The sequence below is a fragment of the Dendrobates tinctorius genome, unplaced genomic scaffold (assembly GCF_039654945.1).
Source record: "Dendrobates tinctorius isolate UK_male_01 unplaced genomic scaffold, ASM3965494v1 ptg000031l, whole genome shotgun sequence".
Taxonomy (NCBI): Eukaryota; Metazoa; Chordata; class Amphibia; order Anura; family Dendrobatidae; genus Dendrobates; species Dendrobates tinctorius.
In genome coordinates, this window is record NW_027361699.1 from 19,785,133 (window position 1) to 19,800,393 (window position 15,261).

The 15,261-nt window shown below is 44.7% G+C and overlaps 1 protein-coding gene across 1 annotated transcript in view; it reads left to right on the forward strand.

Annotated features, from left to right (window-relative positions):
• The window catches only part of GLDC (glycine decarboxylase), a 132,588-nt gene that overhangs the window by 60,831 nt on the left and 56,496 nt on the right, over positions 1 to 15,261 (forward strand). Inside the window, exon 3 of the mRNA XM_073572234.1 lies at positions 3,552 to 3,687. Within this exon, the coding sequence (XP_073428335.1) occupies positions 3,552 to 3,687 (136 nt within the window). The remainder of the gene's footprint in view (positions 1 to 3,551; positions 3,688 to 15,261) is intronic.

The window sequence follows — 15,261 nt, forward strand, 5'->3', positions numbered from 1 at the left end:
TCAATGAGTAATGCATATACAACATGTCCTGACTTCACCCTTAAATAAGGGCCACCTGATTCACACCTGTTTCTTCACAGAATGATTGACCTCACTAATTGAGCTCCTCACCTCTATAATTTTGAACACGCCTCCTTTCAATTAATTATTCTAATACTCAGACTCAAACATGGAGATGAATGCTGAGTGTTTTAATTTTCTTAGAATAAACTGCACCAACTGATAAATTGTTTGATATGTAGTAATATAAGTTATACCAAAAACATTGATTTATTTGGTTAGTCATATTGGACTGCTATTATTTTGAACACTACTGTATGGGACTTGGGCCTCATGACTCTAACCTGCTGTGAACCTTCCTTGAGCAAACTTTAGGCTACGATCTGATGAGTATTTAGGTTTGGTCCAAAAAAAAACAAAAAACCAAGTCCTGTGTAGCATGTCTGGGCATTTAAAATTCTATACCTACTGTTTTCTTAGTACAGGTTCCAATAAGAACAAGGTGGAGTCAGACTGAAGGTAGTAAAACCACAAAGGAGCAAAGAAACACGTGAAGCAAACTAATGTTTTAACCTTGGATTCCTTTAAAGTTACACCCCACCCATTTGCTCTGATCTCTTTACACGCCCCACCCCCCTTAGCAGTCTCTCATTCAGCTTCATCAGATGTCCACCTGGAATTTTTCCAACCATCAGGAGATGTTGAGTTGTTGACTGCTTTGTCTTCACTCGGTGGTCAAATGCTTCCGAAGTGATCTCAATTGGTTTGAGAACAGGTGATTATAATGTTTGATGCAGCATGCATCATCCCGCTTCTTGGTCACAGTTTGGAGGTGTCTTTTGGATGATTCTCACTAAGTGCCATTTGCTTGTGTGTCTTGAATTTGGATAAGCTTAGTCCGTTAACAGGATTATATCTGTCCAGAAACCAACCATGGTAGCATGGAAAGTCAACCAAGAATAGAGACCTGTGGATCGAGATAAAAGGGCAGCCCAAGGTTAAATTATTTATTCTCCTTAAGGGCACACTAGACAATTCACCTATATAAACAATGGTTATACATGTACAATGGTCAGATATTCGTGCAGTTCAAAAGATATATAAGCAATTCATGGTTATCTTCTGGCTCATTGGTTTATTGTGTATTAATAGGCAATTTTAATAGTTGTTCTGTGAGGGCTATTGGCAGTAGCCTTTTTTTTTTTTTTTTTGGGCTACCTTTACTATCATTATATTTGTTGGCTTATTGCCCTGGTTACTCTTGCATTGCATTCTGTGTATACTAAGGTTTTTCCCTTCCTTCATATCTTTTCTATCTGGCATTGTTTTCCCACCTGTGAAAGTAGGGTGAGGTAGGGGAGACAGGGTCAGACGACGTTGAGTGGGGGCGCCAAACAACCGTATCTATTAGGGTGCCAACCTCCACGGCAAGGAAGGGTGCAGATAGTATATTGTAGCCTTTAACAGGGCTCTTAAGGAAATTTATTGATTATTTATTCACGGTCATAGGTGTCTTTTAATTTCTATTGAATAGAATAAAATTAAATTTTATGGGAATAAATGTTCACTTCAATATTATGTTATATTCCTTTCTTATAATGATTTTGTGGTACTTGAGAAGTTCATAACTAGTCAAAGGTGTCTAAATTTGTCATGGCAATTATCGCATTCTGACATTGAACTGTATTCAGGTTTTCTTTGTGGTTTGTTTTTTTTTTTTTTTTTTTTTTTTTTTTTTCTCCCCTGCTTGATCTATTCCCGTTAGTGTTATCTTTGTTTTGGAGGAGAAAATTGTGGTCATGACAAATGCTTCTAGAAATTGTGTAATGTATTTAGGTTATATTTATGTGTATTGTAAGAGGGAAGACTGTATGATGGTGATTTGCTTTTTAAGATGCTTAATGAAAATTTCAGGATGAAGGGTTACTGTGCAACTCTTTAACACTGATATCAAGTTCTTTCATGGTAAAGCAGTTTTAGGGGGTTATCTTAAGTTTGGCAGTGAGGCATTATCCATGGGCTAGGGGAAATTTTCTCCATCACTAGAAGTCCCACCATTGGGACCCCCACTAATATATAATGTATTGTTGCTTTTCCTCTTTACTCACTCACCCAAGAAAAAGTTAAAACCCTGTGTGAATCGAGCAGTGGTCAATCATGGGCATCACCACTCCATTCAGTCTTAGACTGCCACAGATGACAGAACGTTGCTTTAGGCTAATTTTTTGGCATTCTCATAAGAACTAAAAAAGCAGTGTGTATAATCACCACTACAAATGCATGAGACTGTTCAGACCCCGTATTCTGGAACAGTTGGTATAAGATGGCCATATTGCCCTATTCCCCCCTGAAGACACCAGTGCTGTGTAGTGTATGTAATGCGTTGTCGAGATATGGTGTATTGTAATGTTTTGCACTGTACTGTTAGGAAGCTGAGTTCTGCCCAGCAATAGACAGTGACTAAGGTAAGACATAACGTAGTTAAGTCTTGGGACTAGCCCAGAGAGGACAAGGCTATGTAGAAGGATTAGAGAGGACTTCCTGGTAGTGACTTCCACAGGGCCTAGCTTTGTAGCTAGAGCAGTCATTTTGGTCTGCTTGCTCAGCAAGGCTGCATACAGTAGGTGTTCTGTGGTAAAAGATTGGAACAGAGATCGTGTGATCCTGAGGAACAGAGCAGAGTGCCAGGTCAGATTACTGAGCAAAGAGGAGAGTGAAAAGGATCTGGAGAAGATGCACCAAGCTTCTTACAACTCTTTAAAGGTAACTGGCCAGGCCGAATAGAATGAGACTGAATTCCCTAAGAGTCAGAGCTTGAAACTGAGTGTGGCATTATTGACAAACCTTATCGTTTACAAGGAGAACACATAACGGTGGGAGGAGGAAATTAATTCTACACACCTGTACTGTGGTGCTAGGCTGGCTGATGAAGGAAATGAAACCAGTGGAGGCAGGAATGTGTGAGACCGATGAAGTAACAAGACTGTGTATTAAGATGCTCTGTTTTAATGAAGAAACGGGTGAGAAGTTGTGTACATACTTTACTAAATATTGTGTGAGAACTACCATTAACTATGGGTCTTCTTTTATGAACTGGTTGACATCAGGTTCTAGCAAACCAGCGTCATCGGTTACATGCGGCCTGCACTGGCATAGTGCCTTCACAGCCCAAGCCAACGACCCCCAGCCAAGGCCTCCACCTTCATGTAAGATGCTGTGGTGCAAGAGACAAGTATCTCACCTATGGCTATCGCAGCATTACGTGGGGGTCACAGTGGTCGGATCCAGTGATCTGGAAGTTATCCTCAAACCTATAGCTAGGGGATAACTTCAGATTACCCATATAAGCTGCTGCTTATAATGCCTTGTTACAAATGCCCATTTGAAAGATACCTTAGTAGCATTTTATTGGCAGTATCTATGTTAAACAATTTAAAGTACTGGTGTACACTGATCTGAATAATATGTGTCTGTTATATCTATATATGAATTTTTTTCAAGTAAAATGTTATTTATCTTATTTATCTAATCTTTTTGTTTGGTAAATGCAGGTGAAAATGACATTCTTGAAACTCTACATAACATTGCCAGAAAAAACAAAATTTGGCGGTCCTATATTGGCATGGGGTACTATAATTGTTCGGCGCCCCAAGCCATCTTGAGAAATTTGCTGGAAAACGCAGGCTGGTATGTATGTCACCCTTTACCTCCTTATTGTTATACCAATAATTTTGAGTAAAGAATCTATTAAATACATGTGTTCCTTCATGTTGAGTCTGCTGACACCTTGTGGACAGTCTCACACATATATTTAGTAAACCTGAAAACAATGTGCATCTGTCGGCAACCTTATTCAATGAATTTACCGGTTGTATAGTGTCTTTTATATTAAAAAAAAAAATTCTTCTTGTGCATGATTTTTTGCTCTGAAAGTGAAGAGCATTTCGGAATTGACAAACTAGAAGGGGAAATCCTCCCAAATTGTCCCCCCCCCCCCCCCCCCCCCATATAAAAAAAAAAAAAAAAAAAAAAGCCCAATTACAGTGTAGGGAAGTTGGACTGGCGGACAGACCTGCCTGTAGTGAGAGGCAAAGTGGTAGCGCAGCGTAGGTGTGAAAGCGCTGAGATAAAGAGAGAGGGTGCCGTATTATAGTTTGACCATTAGAGGGCAGTGGAGAGTGTAAGAGTGGGACTGAATCACTGCCATTGGTCAAACTGTCAAGTGATAGTGGGTGGAGCTACCAGGACTGGGAGTATAAAAGGCTGAGGCAAGGTTCTTGAAGGTCCAGTCGGTGAGGGGAGCACACTAGAGAGGGGCTTCTGCTGCGGAGATAGAGACAGTAGAAAGGCTCCAGAGAGTACTGACAGTTGAGGCGGTCACGGCGGGGTGGCCCAGAGGATGGTAGCCACAGACGAAGACGGCCTGTGGGTATTGTATGGACAGTGTACTCAGATTGGTGAAGCACTGTGGTGGTTGGGCCTAGGGCAGCCACAGTGAAAAGAGCCACAGAGGACGCCACGGTTATAGTAACTAAGGAGGTGAAGGTACCCGGGCCTGTACACAGAAGTGTGAAACTACTGTGATGAATTGCTGTGGTCGTCAGAAGGACGGCCAATAAAAACGGACCTGTTGAATACAACCTCTGTCTCAGTCTCGTGTCTGTCTGCGGCAAGAAGTGGGTCACCCCACCCCCCCCAATCCCTGTTGGTTAAACTTTCCCCTTTATCCTACAACTACACTGAATAGATTGAAAGAGTATGCAAAGTCATCAAATGTGTGTGTATTAAATATATTCAGTAATTTCCCAGTATTACTCTGTGGCGTAATCCATTATGCGTGACATCCATATTTGATCAGCAGGGCTCTGACCCCTGTTGATTGTAAGGCTAATGAAGAACCTTTTGTCAAACCCAACAATGTGTAAATGGGAGAGAGTGGAGTAGCCGAAACAGCAGCTAGTTCACTTGTTATATTATGAATGAGCCCTTAATTTGAGAACTCCTCCGTTTTGATTTTTCATGATTTATTCTGGTGTTCTTTACTGTCTACAGACCACATAGTGATCAGAAATCTGATATTAGGCACGGCAACAGATTAAATAATTTCTGTTAATATATACTTGTAGATATTTTGTTTGCTGTCTCCAATAATAAGCAACTTGTGCAAAGTATAACATTGAATTTTGGTTCTACACAATAATCGCTTTGTAAATACTTTGTATTACTTGAAGGGATTTTCCATTATTTTTAAGCTCTTCATTCTTCGAGTGGTTGAAGAGGAGGGGGAGGTCAAAACAAAAAAAAAAAGGCTATACTTGCCCATTGCTGCTCCGGAGTGCTGTTTGCCCACAGAATGGGTGCAGGGATGGAGGAGCACCGCTGGGTGACTGTAGTGATTTTGTAGGCTAGGGAATTTTATTTTTTTATTTATATAACTCAGTCACCAGATTTAACAATACAAACTATGGGCAGATATGCACAAAGGCCCAAGATGTGAGGGAGCCTATTTCGACCTGAAAAGTAGCAAGCCACTTCTGCAAGAGCGTGTTAGTAAAGTGTTAATGTTGAGCGCAGAGGTTGTTGGCAGCTACTCCAAAAAATGCCAATTGGAATCTGGTCTCCTTGGATACTGGGACAACAAATTCCGGGAATGTGAGAAGAACACTAATGACAATGGCCCCGAGGAAAGGAAAAATTTAAGGCTTTGTTAGTATAACTTGGTCATCCCCACAGGACAGACAGTGTGACTTATGCAAAGTGATCCAGTCAGTACATCTTACATTTCACAATGTTACAAATCTGCAGTGGCTTCAGGTCATTTTGCAATTTGTACATAAATGTGCTACTGAGTCACCCAAATGGTGAAAGAACACTTGTTTTATTAATGTTTGAGCGAGCATACAATGAATGTGAACTTTATGTTCCTGTAAATAAGTCCTCCTGTCGCATCATTAACTTTTTAAAACCTAATGTTCTACCTAAAGATGGCTAACGATGCAGAATTATTTGGTACTGGAAAGTGAGTATTTTCACCAGAATTTTTATACATATTTTTTTCAACTGCAAAGTGTATAAACTTCACTATGCAAACTGCCTCTTCAGAGAAAAAGAGGACGAACTCTACAGCGCCACCTGTCTGCAAATTGAGATTCTGATTTGGCTTTTATCCTAAGTCATATTACAAGGCTCGTTAAACGGTTGATTGTGAATTGTAGGATCGCTACTACAACAGGTGGTGCTGTAGAGTTCAAGTCCTCTTTTTCTCTGAAGAGGCAATTTGCATATGATTTTCCCAGAGGAGCATTGCACCGCGAGTAAGCCTCCTTACCTTGACAAGCCAGAGCTGGCATGTCACTCTCCGCAAGGAGAAACCTTACCCCTTAGACCTAAACTTCACCAGTTATTGGTTTGAAACACATCTGGAGATGTGTTATGAGGGAGGGTGACATAATATGCCAAAAAAGAATTACCGTGTATACCCGACTAGAAGCCAACCCGAATTTAAGCTGAGGCACCTAATTTTACCACAAAAATCTAGGAAAGCTTACTGACTCTAGTATAAGCTGGGTACGCATGGCCCCCCCTTTCCTCATCACTATCCTTGTATGTATGGCCCTTATCAGAAAAACTTTTTTTTTTTTTTTTTTTTTATCCTACTTGCCTTCCTGCACTCTCTCTCTCGCAGCGTCTTGTTCCGATGACAGCAGCTGATTATGCATGTAAGCAGCACATGTCAGGGAAATCATGCACTGCTTACAAGCAGAGGACGGCTGCTGGAATACTCACTGCTCTTCATGCCGGGTCATGGAGGGCAGGGAGTATTCATTGCTATTTAGTAGTGCATACAGTGGTCGCAGCTGCCAGCTTCCAGGCCTTCACGCGTGCCGCTACTAAAGGGAATGAATAGTCACTGCCCTCCACTCCCATGAGAGTGGAGAGAAGTGAATATTTCTCAAGTAGCGGGCACACATGATCGCCAGGCCGCTGCAGGAAGCTGGCAGCTGTGACCACTGTATGCACTTTTACAGAGAAATGAATATTCACTGCCAGTGCAGTGAATATTCATTTCTTTTTAGCAGCAAGTAAAGGCTTTAGCCGCAACAGCCGGCTCCTGCCTCGTATGATCCACTGCTCTGCCACTCCCTCTCAATCTTCTGGCACCCTCAATTGAGTATAAGCGGAGGGGTGCGTTTTCAGCACAAAAGTCCTGAAAAACTCTGCTTATATTCGTGTATATATGAGTAACGAACTGTGTAAAGTCTTAGTGGGAAACGGCACTCTCAAAATTGTTAAGATATGGGGCGAGATAAAAGAACCATCAAGTTTTTTTTTTTTTGCAAAAAAATTGATCTAAAAGACACACAAAGTACCAAAGATTTGAGAATAATCCAACCATGAAGCACAGGAACACCTTCTCCTCCAGTGCTGTCATATTCCAAAACTACAACCTCCCTGGAGTGCACAGAAGTACAAGATGTTCAGCGCTTTGAGACATGATCAAGATATGAAAGGCTGAAACCTGACCACCAATGATTAAGACACACGTTAAAACTACAAGAATGGGCCAAGAAATATCTGAAGGCATATTTTTCAAAGGTTTTATGGGCTGAAGATTTGAGCAGCTCTTGACGGGACGATGGACCTGTGGCTGGATCGGTACTCCATCAGCACAATAGAGATGATTTACTGCTATGAGCTGGTATTATTTAAGATGAGCTTGTTGGACCTATTCGTATTGAAAATGGACTCAAAACCAACATCCAAACCTATTGCCAGTTCTTAGAAGACACTTTCTATATGTAGTGATACAGGGAAAAAGTCCACATGTTTCAAGAAAACCATGATTTTTATGCAAGAGCATGCTTGGTCTCCTACATTGATGTACTCCATTGCTTGGCTAGCCAGTGAATCTCTTAAATAATAATTATATGGCCCCTTCCTTACCTGCCTGAAACCCTATTGAGAATTTTGTGGGCTCTTCTTACACTGAAAAATGAGGATGAATGAACTCATGGAGATCAACATCCAACACTGCGGAGACACCATCACACACTGCGGAGACACCATCACATGTTTCTCAACGCAGTGATTCTAGAGCAATGCCCCCATCCCTTATGGGAAATATGTAAAAACATGCAAAACACAAGCCGCGGAGACGGCAACAAATTTTTCTCAACGCAAGCAATGACTAGCCAGGTCTTTCCTCGGGAAGGAACAACCACGGGAAGGGCAGTCTCCAATGAAGGAAACCACCTATGCCAAAACATGGTATCCATCCACAGACAGCTGTTCCGGGGTATTGCCCCTCATCAGTGTAGAGTAGAAAACTGGCCAGTAGGAGCAATGCCTAGTAGAAGACTGTGAAAAATGAGGATGAATGAACTCATGGAGATCAACGTCCAACACTGCGGAGACACCATCAGGTTTGGTAATGAGGGTGTTGATGTAAGCAGGTGGTGTGAATGCAGCGGATACACCAGCAGGAATCAACAATTTAGAGCTACTTTATTTACTTAATGGGGTTAATCAAAGATTATCACATGTAAATCACATGAACAAAGCACTCCAATACTATTCAATTATATATATAGAGATCCATGTGTTGATGCACAACATGAAATGTCTTCAATGGCTGTCCAGGTTTTATGGGTCAGCTCCTGTCTGGCATCGAGGTGACAAGTTCTGTACTGGTGGGAACAGTTACTAAGGCGACTATCTGGCCCCTGACAAGGGCCACTGCTCCATCTATTAGCTCTCTGGGCCTCTCTAGCATCAGCTGGTCCCCGTCAGGTCTGCAGGCCTCCCTCTGCCCACACCCGGTACCTGTAAGTCTCTTCCGATCACCAGCCCAGGATTGGGTCTCTGACTGGATGTCCTCACAGCCTCTTCTTGACCGCAACTGTTGCTTCCCTTGGTGCCAAATCTTCTCTCCTCTTGGTGCGCTGACTTCGTTGCAGTCACTGGATTCAGAGCACTGGCTAATTCCCTCCAGAACTTCTCCCCTTCGGTTCAGTTCTGCAGGGTTTTGTTCAGTCCTGGAAACTGCACAGCATTTCAGCATCTTATTGAGTCGCCCTCCCAGGGCTGTGGGGTACTCGGTACCGGGCCGGTCTCTCAGAGTGGATTGTCACATCAGCGGTGACCCGGTCGGTGGCCCTGATCGCCCATGTAAAAGGGGTTGAGTTGGGAATAAAGTTTATATAAGTGATTCATGACGCCACCTGTGGTGTTCAGCAAGGGAGGTGTTAAGCCGACGCTGAAAGCAGATCCCCTGGGACAGATGGTGTAGTGCAGCAATGATGTTGTAGCCCTCCACAGGTAGGGCTGTTTGTCCCAGGGCAGTGTAGCGGAATGTTTAGTAAGAGGGTGCAGTGTTTGGCACAAATGTAGCAGTGCTGAGGATGTTGCAGGAAGGAGGCAAAGACACAACAGGGTGCAGTTTCTTTACCTTTACTTGGCAAATGCAGTCCAGGGTCCTGGTTACAGATGGCACAGGAGCAGGCTAGCCTGGAAGCAACTCGAGGATCTCTCTATCAGATGGGTTGTGTAGTCTCCTTCCTAGCGCTTACTTGAGGTACATGCAGTACAGGGTTACACTGAAGTTCCTCCTTATCTTCTCTTAGAACTACCTCGTATGGCAGACAGCTGTAGCCCTCTATCTCTCTTGGCTCACCCGTAGCTGTTGTGCCTCCGAGCCTTAGGTGGGAATAGAGCATTTACAGCTTCCTATTCCTCTGGTTTCTGTTGCAGGACCTTCAGTATCATACAACCGTGGAGACCAGGCTCCAGATCATGCGATCACTGGGAGGGAGCTCTCAATCCTCAGCTCAACCTCCAGCTTCTCTCCACATGTCTACACTCTTTGCCCTCCTCACACTAACTTCTAATTTCCCTTCTTGGCCCTCAGAGTTCCCTCTGCTGGCCTGGAGTGGGAACTGTGTTGCATGACATGGTTAACTGTTAGAGACCCTTCATTGCCTCCAAGCCTGACATCACCCTCCCTGGAGGAAGGCCATGCCACACTGGCGACCATACTCTTGGGGGTGCCACATTCCCCCCTAGTGAAAGTAAGTACTCCTGGACTGATAAAAGAAAACATGAAAAACATATAAACAATATGAAGGTTACATGATTTAAGAAAAATGAAAAATTTACAAAAATCACATGCTCCAAAAATAGTCCTGTGATAAGCATCAATGTCCATCCATGGTCCATTCCTGGGCAAATGGTGAACTATGTACAAGTTGGTTTTCACCACACAAGTCCTGTGGTCCAATGTCCATCAAAACATGAAACAAGAACTTCAAAAAGGCTTCTTACAGAGTCTCTGTAGGCACAAAGCTTGAGAACAGTTACATGTATACACACAATTTCAACATTCACATAAACTTATCTATACATGATATCTGATGGGCGGTATACCTTGTGTAGTATGGGTAGACCTGCGTAACTCTGGTGTGGGTAAACTAGGTAGTATTCTCCTACCGACTCTTAGTCTCACCAGGGGTATGACAGATTCACCACTGGCAGGGCGAGGGTTCTCTGGCTCCACTGCTGGTATGGCATCTGCTACCTGAACTTCCTAATTTTCAGAGTTCTCTTGAGTCACTTCTTCTTGTACTACCAGTTGGGGAAAGGTCAAAACTGACACCACTATGGCATAATTTACTTTAGTCCAATTGGCAGGGAATTCTCCAAGTATAGTGCTGACCTTTTCTTCTATGGGTTGGATGTTATTTTGTTATTCCATTCTTTCTCTTAACTGGTCAGGGCATAATTTCAAATGATCCCTTGATACTGCTGCTGAAGTTTCTCCTCCATCTTTACTAATAAGGCACACCTTGGTATTGTCAAAATTTGAGGGTAGAATGGTGTAGGGTTCAGCGTCCCATTGGTCATCTAATTTATGCAGTCTTCTTTTCCTCTTGAGGACTTATTCTCCTGGTGACAAGGGAACTGCAGGTGCATTTTGGTTGTAGTTCTTCTCTTGTTTTCGTCTTTCCTGAGCTAGACTCTTTTCCACACACTCTTGTACTCTTCTGTACTGTTGCTGCCTCTCTGTATCCCAGTCAGCATCTGGTGATGTAACTTCAGGTGTCAGGACTCCCATATCCAAATCAATAGGCAGTTTACCAGGCCTCGCTCTCATTGGGTAGGCTGGAGTGCAGTTGGTGGAATTCACAGGATTGTGGTTGTAAAGGTCTACCAGATCTGGCAACTTTTCTGGCCACAGATTCCTCTCTTCCAAAGGCAAGGTCTTCAGTAGGTCAATCACTACCTGGTTCATCTTTTCACACATGCCATTGGTCTGTGGATGGTACGGGGTTGTCCTGATCTTCTTGCAACCGTACAAGTTACTGAATTCCTAGAACACTTCCGCCTCAAAGGCTGGACCTTGATCTGTAAGCACTCGCTCGGGGTATCCGTGTGGTCGGCAAAAGTGCTGTTGGAATGCTCTGGCTGCTGTCCTGGCTGTCTGGTCCTTGACAGGCACAACTACCAAGAATCTCAAGTAGCGGTCAACGATGGTGAGAGCACAAATGTAGCCGGAACGGCTTGGGACCAGCTTCACATGGTCCTGGGTGACCAACTCAAGTGGCTGTTTGGTTATTATTGGCTGTAGAGGAGCTCTCTGGCTGTTTCGATCCTTTCTGCGCAGGTTACATTTTCCACACTCTGGGCACCACTTTTCAATGGCTTTCCTCATACCAGCCCAGTAGAATCTCTCCCGAAGCAAGGCTTCCAACTTCCTCCATCCGAAGTGTCCAGCTCCATTGTGGTATGCTTCCAAGACCATTGATGCCTCTCTCTTTGGGACTACCACCTGCCAGACCAGCTCGTGAGTACAGGCATTGATACTCCTCCAACACAGCTTTCCTTCATAAATGAACAGCCGGCCTCTCTCCTTCCACAACTGCTGGGTTTCTTCAGGAGCATCCGACTCTGGGTGTGAGTCAGCTTGTGACAGTAGCTCCTTCACCATGCGGACTGCAGGGTCACTATCCTGTGTTTCTGCCCAGTCATGATGGGGCAATGGATTTAAGGTGACCTCTTTCAAGCCAGACCGCCTGTTTCTCACTCCTTGAGTACATTGGGCCGCAATTGGCCGGTGGAAGGGAGGTAACTCTATTTCTTCAAGAGCCTCAGGGTCTTCTCCTGCATCTGGCAGATTAGGCATTCTGGACTGTGCATCCGCATTTGCATTCTTATGCTCTGCCACTTGATGGTAAAGTCATAGTTAGACAGCTGAGCCATCCATCGCTGCTCCAGTGCACCTAGTTTTGCAGTTTCCAAGTGAGTCAACAGGTTATTGTCCGTGAAGATGGTAAACTTGGCTGAAGCTAGGTAATGCTGGAATCTTTCAGTCACAGCCCAGACTATGGCGAGGAACTCCAGCTTGAAGGAACTGTAGTTGTCAGGGTTCCTTTCAGTGGGACGAAGCTTCCTGCTGGCGTAGGAGATCACCCTTTCTTTGCCATTCTGTATCTGTGACAGTACTGCTCCATGTCCCACGTTGCCAGCATCAGTATACAACACAAAGGGTTGGTCATAGTCTGGGTAGGCCAGGACTTCATCTCCTGTGAGGGCCATCTTCAGTCGAGTGAAGGACCTCTCCAGTTTCTCATTCCATTCAAATGTAGGACTCTTCTTTCTGGCTTTCTTGGGCTGGCACACCAGAAGATTTTGCATAGGCATAGCTTTCTCAGTGAAGCCTTTGATGAACCTTCGGTAGTAGCCTACCAACCCGAGGAATTGACGTACCTCATGGAGGTTGCTGGGCTTCTGCCAATCCCGGATGACAGTGACTGTCAGGATCTGGTGCCACACCTTCTGCACTCACTACATGACCGAGGTACTGTACCTTGGGCTTCAGGAGGTGGCATTTGGATGGCTTCACTTTCAGGCCAAAGTTGGACAAGGCTTCAAACACTTCAGCCAGGTGCTTCAGATGGTCTTCATAAGTCTTGGAGAAAACAATGACATCATCAAGGTACAACAGGACCGTGTCGAAGTTCTTGTGCCCAAGACAGCATTCCATTAGCCGTTGGAATGTCCCTGGAGCGGTGCAGTGCCCGAATGGCATGTAGTTGAACTCGGAGACCCATTGGTGTTGTAAACGCTGTTTTCTCCTTGTCTGCCTCTGCCACGGGAACCTGCTAGTACCCACTAGTGAGATCTAAGGTGGAAAAATAGTTAGCAGCTAATGACTCCTCAATTCTGGGTAATAGGTAGGCATCCTTATGTGTAATGCTGTTAATTTTCCAGTAATCAACACACATTCTCATGGTACCATCCTTTTCTTTTACAAAAACTATGGGAGCTGCCCAAGGGCTACAACTGTCTCTGATAACCCCTACTTCCTTCATCCCTCTCAACATACCTTTCGCACATTGGTATTGTGTTGGGGGTATAGGCCGGGACCTTTCTTTAATGGGTGGATGATCTCCAGTGGGGATATGATGTTGCCTTCCCAAAATCTAGAGGGTGTTTACTGAATACCCGCTCATATTCCTGGGTCGCCCTGTAAACACCACTTTTCTGGTATGAAGGTGTGGAGTCAGTTCCCACCTGCAGTTGCTGGCACCACTCCCCCAGCTGCTTGACAGCCATTGTCCTCTATCTGGTCGGATGAGACCAAGGGCTCTGCTGCCTGCATTGCATTGTTACTGACAGTGAGCAGCTTAGCAACTGTGGCATACCGAGGTATTGTGGCCTCCTTCTCCCCACAACTCAGAAGACGTACAGGTACTCTCCCTTTACGGACATCAACTACCCCTCTGGCTGTCAGGACAGTGGGCCTGCTATCAGAGTACACTGGTTCTACCATTACCTGGTAATCTTTTCCTGAGGCCTATGGCTGCCCGACACCAAATCAACATTTCACATCTGGGGGGCATTGCAATGGGGAAAGCATCACTCACTCTGACACTGCCAATTTCTCCGCCAGAGAGTTCTACCTGCTGTCTTTGCATCAGGGCCTTGATCTCCTTCTGCAGGACTCATTGTTCACTGGAACCGGCAGCTCGGCCACCTGTTGCAACAAGACGACCTCGGAAAGACCATTTTCAATTACATTTGTACCAAGAGTCATCATGGGATTACATTCTCGTCGATCAATATGCACAACTATCAGACCTTGAGATTTTAACTCTACTCTACCCACTTTAACAGTAATTTCTTTACATCCCACTTGTGGTAAAGACAGACCATTACTGGCAACTACTGTTAGTTCATCAGTTGGGCCACGGGTGAGTTCAGAGTCAGCCCAATACCGCTTGTAGAGGATATAGGGCATAGTGGTCACCTGGGAGCCAGTGTCCAGCAAAGCGTTCATGGGGATGCCGTCAATCACCACTGGAAGGATTGGTCTCCCTCCAACATACTTGGCTCGCCAGTTCCTTGGGCCTTGTGGTCCTACTCCTGGGGGTTGGCCCTCTGCCCCAGGGGTTGCTTGTTTAAATAACAGAATCTTGCAAGGTGACCTGCCTTGCGGCAGTTACGACAGATGGGACGTCCGTCCTGGTCATAGCGATCGTTGTTCCTCCTTCGGAGTGGCAGGGTTCTCCTCTTCCGGAGCCACGGAACATCCTCTGGACTGGAAGCAAGCTGGATCTTCTCCTTGGAGGACACCTGCAGGGACTGCACGGTTTTAGTAAGTGCAGCCATCCCTTTGGTCAACTCCTGGAACTGAAGACGCAGCTCTTCTGTTGGATCTTTATCCAGAGTCTGTGCATCAGCCTCCACAGGGATGGAAGGGAAAGAAGTTGCTTCCTGGTGGTTTGGTGATCGCTTGGCGCCTAGGGGGCGCTGGACGGCTGACAGTTGGTTCCTGTAGCACCCGGATAGCCCTGTCCTTGAAATCAGCAAAGTCTAGATCGGGGTTCTGTAGGGCTATGATGCGCAGCTGTGCTCTGTGGGTACTGGATAGGAGTCCCTCAATTAATTGCTTTTTTAACAGTCCATCTCCATCTTTAACACTGTCAGGGTCAATCTGCTTGACGGCTCGCAGCACCTCCTGCAGGTTAAGAGCATAGTTCCTTATATTGTCCTGTGCTTTCTGTTTACATCCAAAGAACCTCATCTTGATTTAAGCTGCAGTGCTGGTGTCAAAGGTGCTTCTTAGCTTGGCCAAAATCTTTTTAACAGTCTCTTTGTCAGTGTCCTGCCAGGCTTTTACTTCTCTCTGTGCTGCACCTGTTAGCTGCCCAATCAGGATGTTCAGATAGAGGATACACCTCCAAACAAACTGCACAGTCTCTC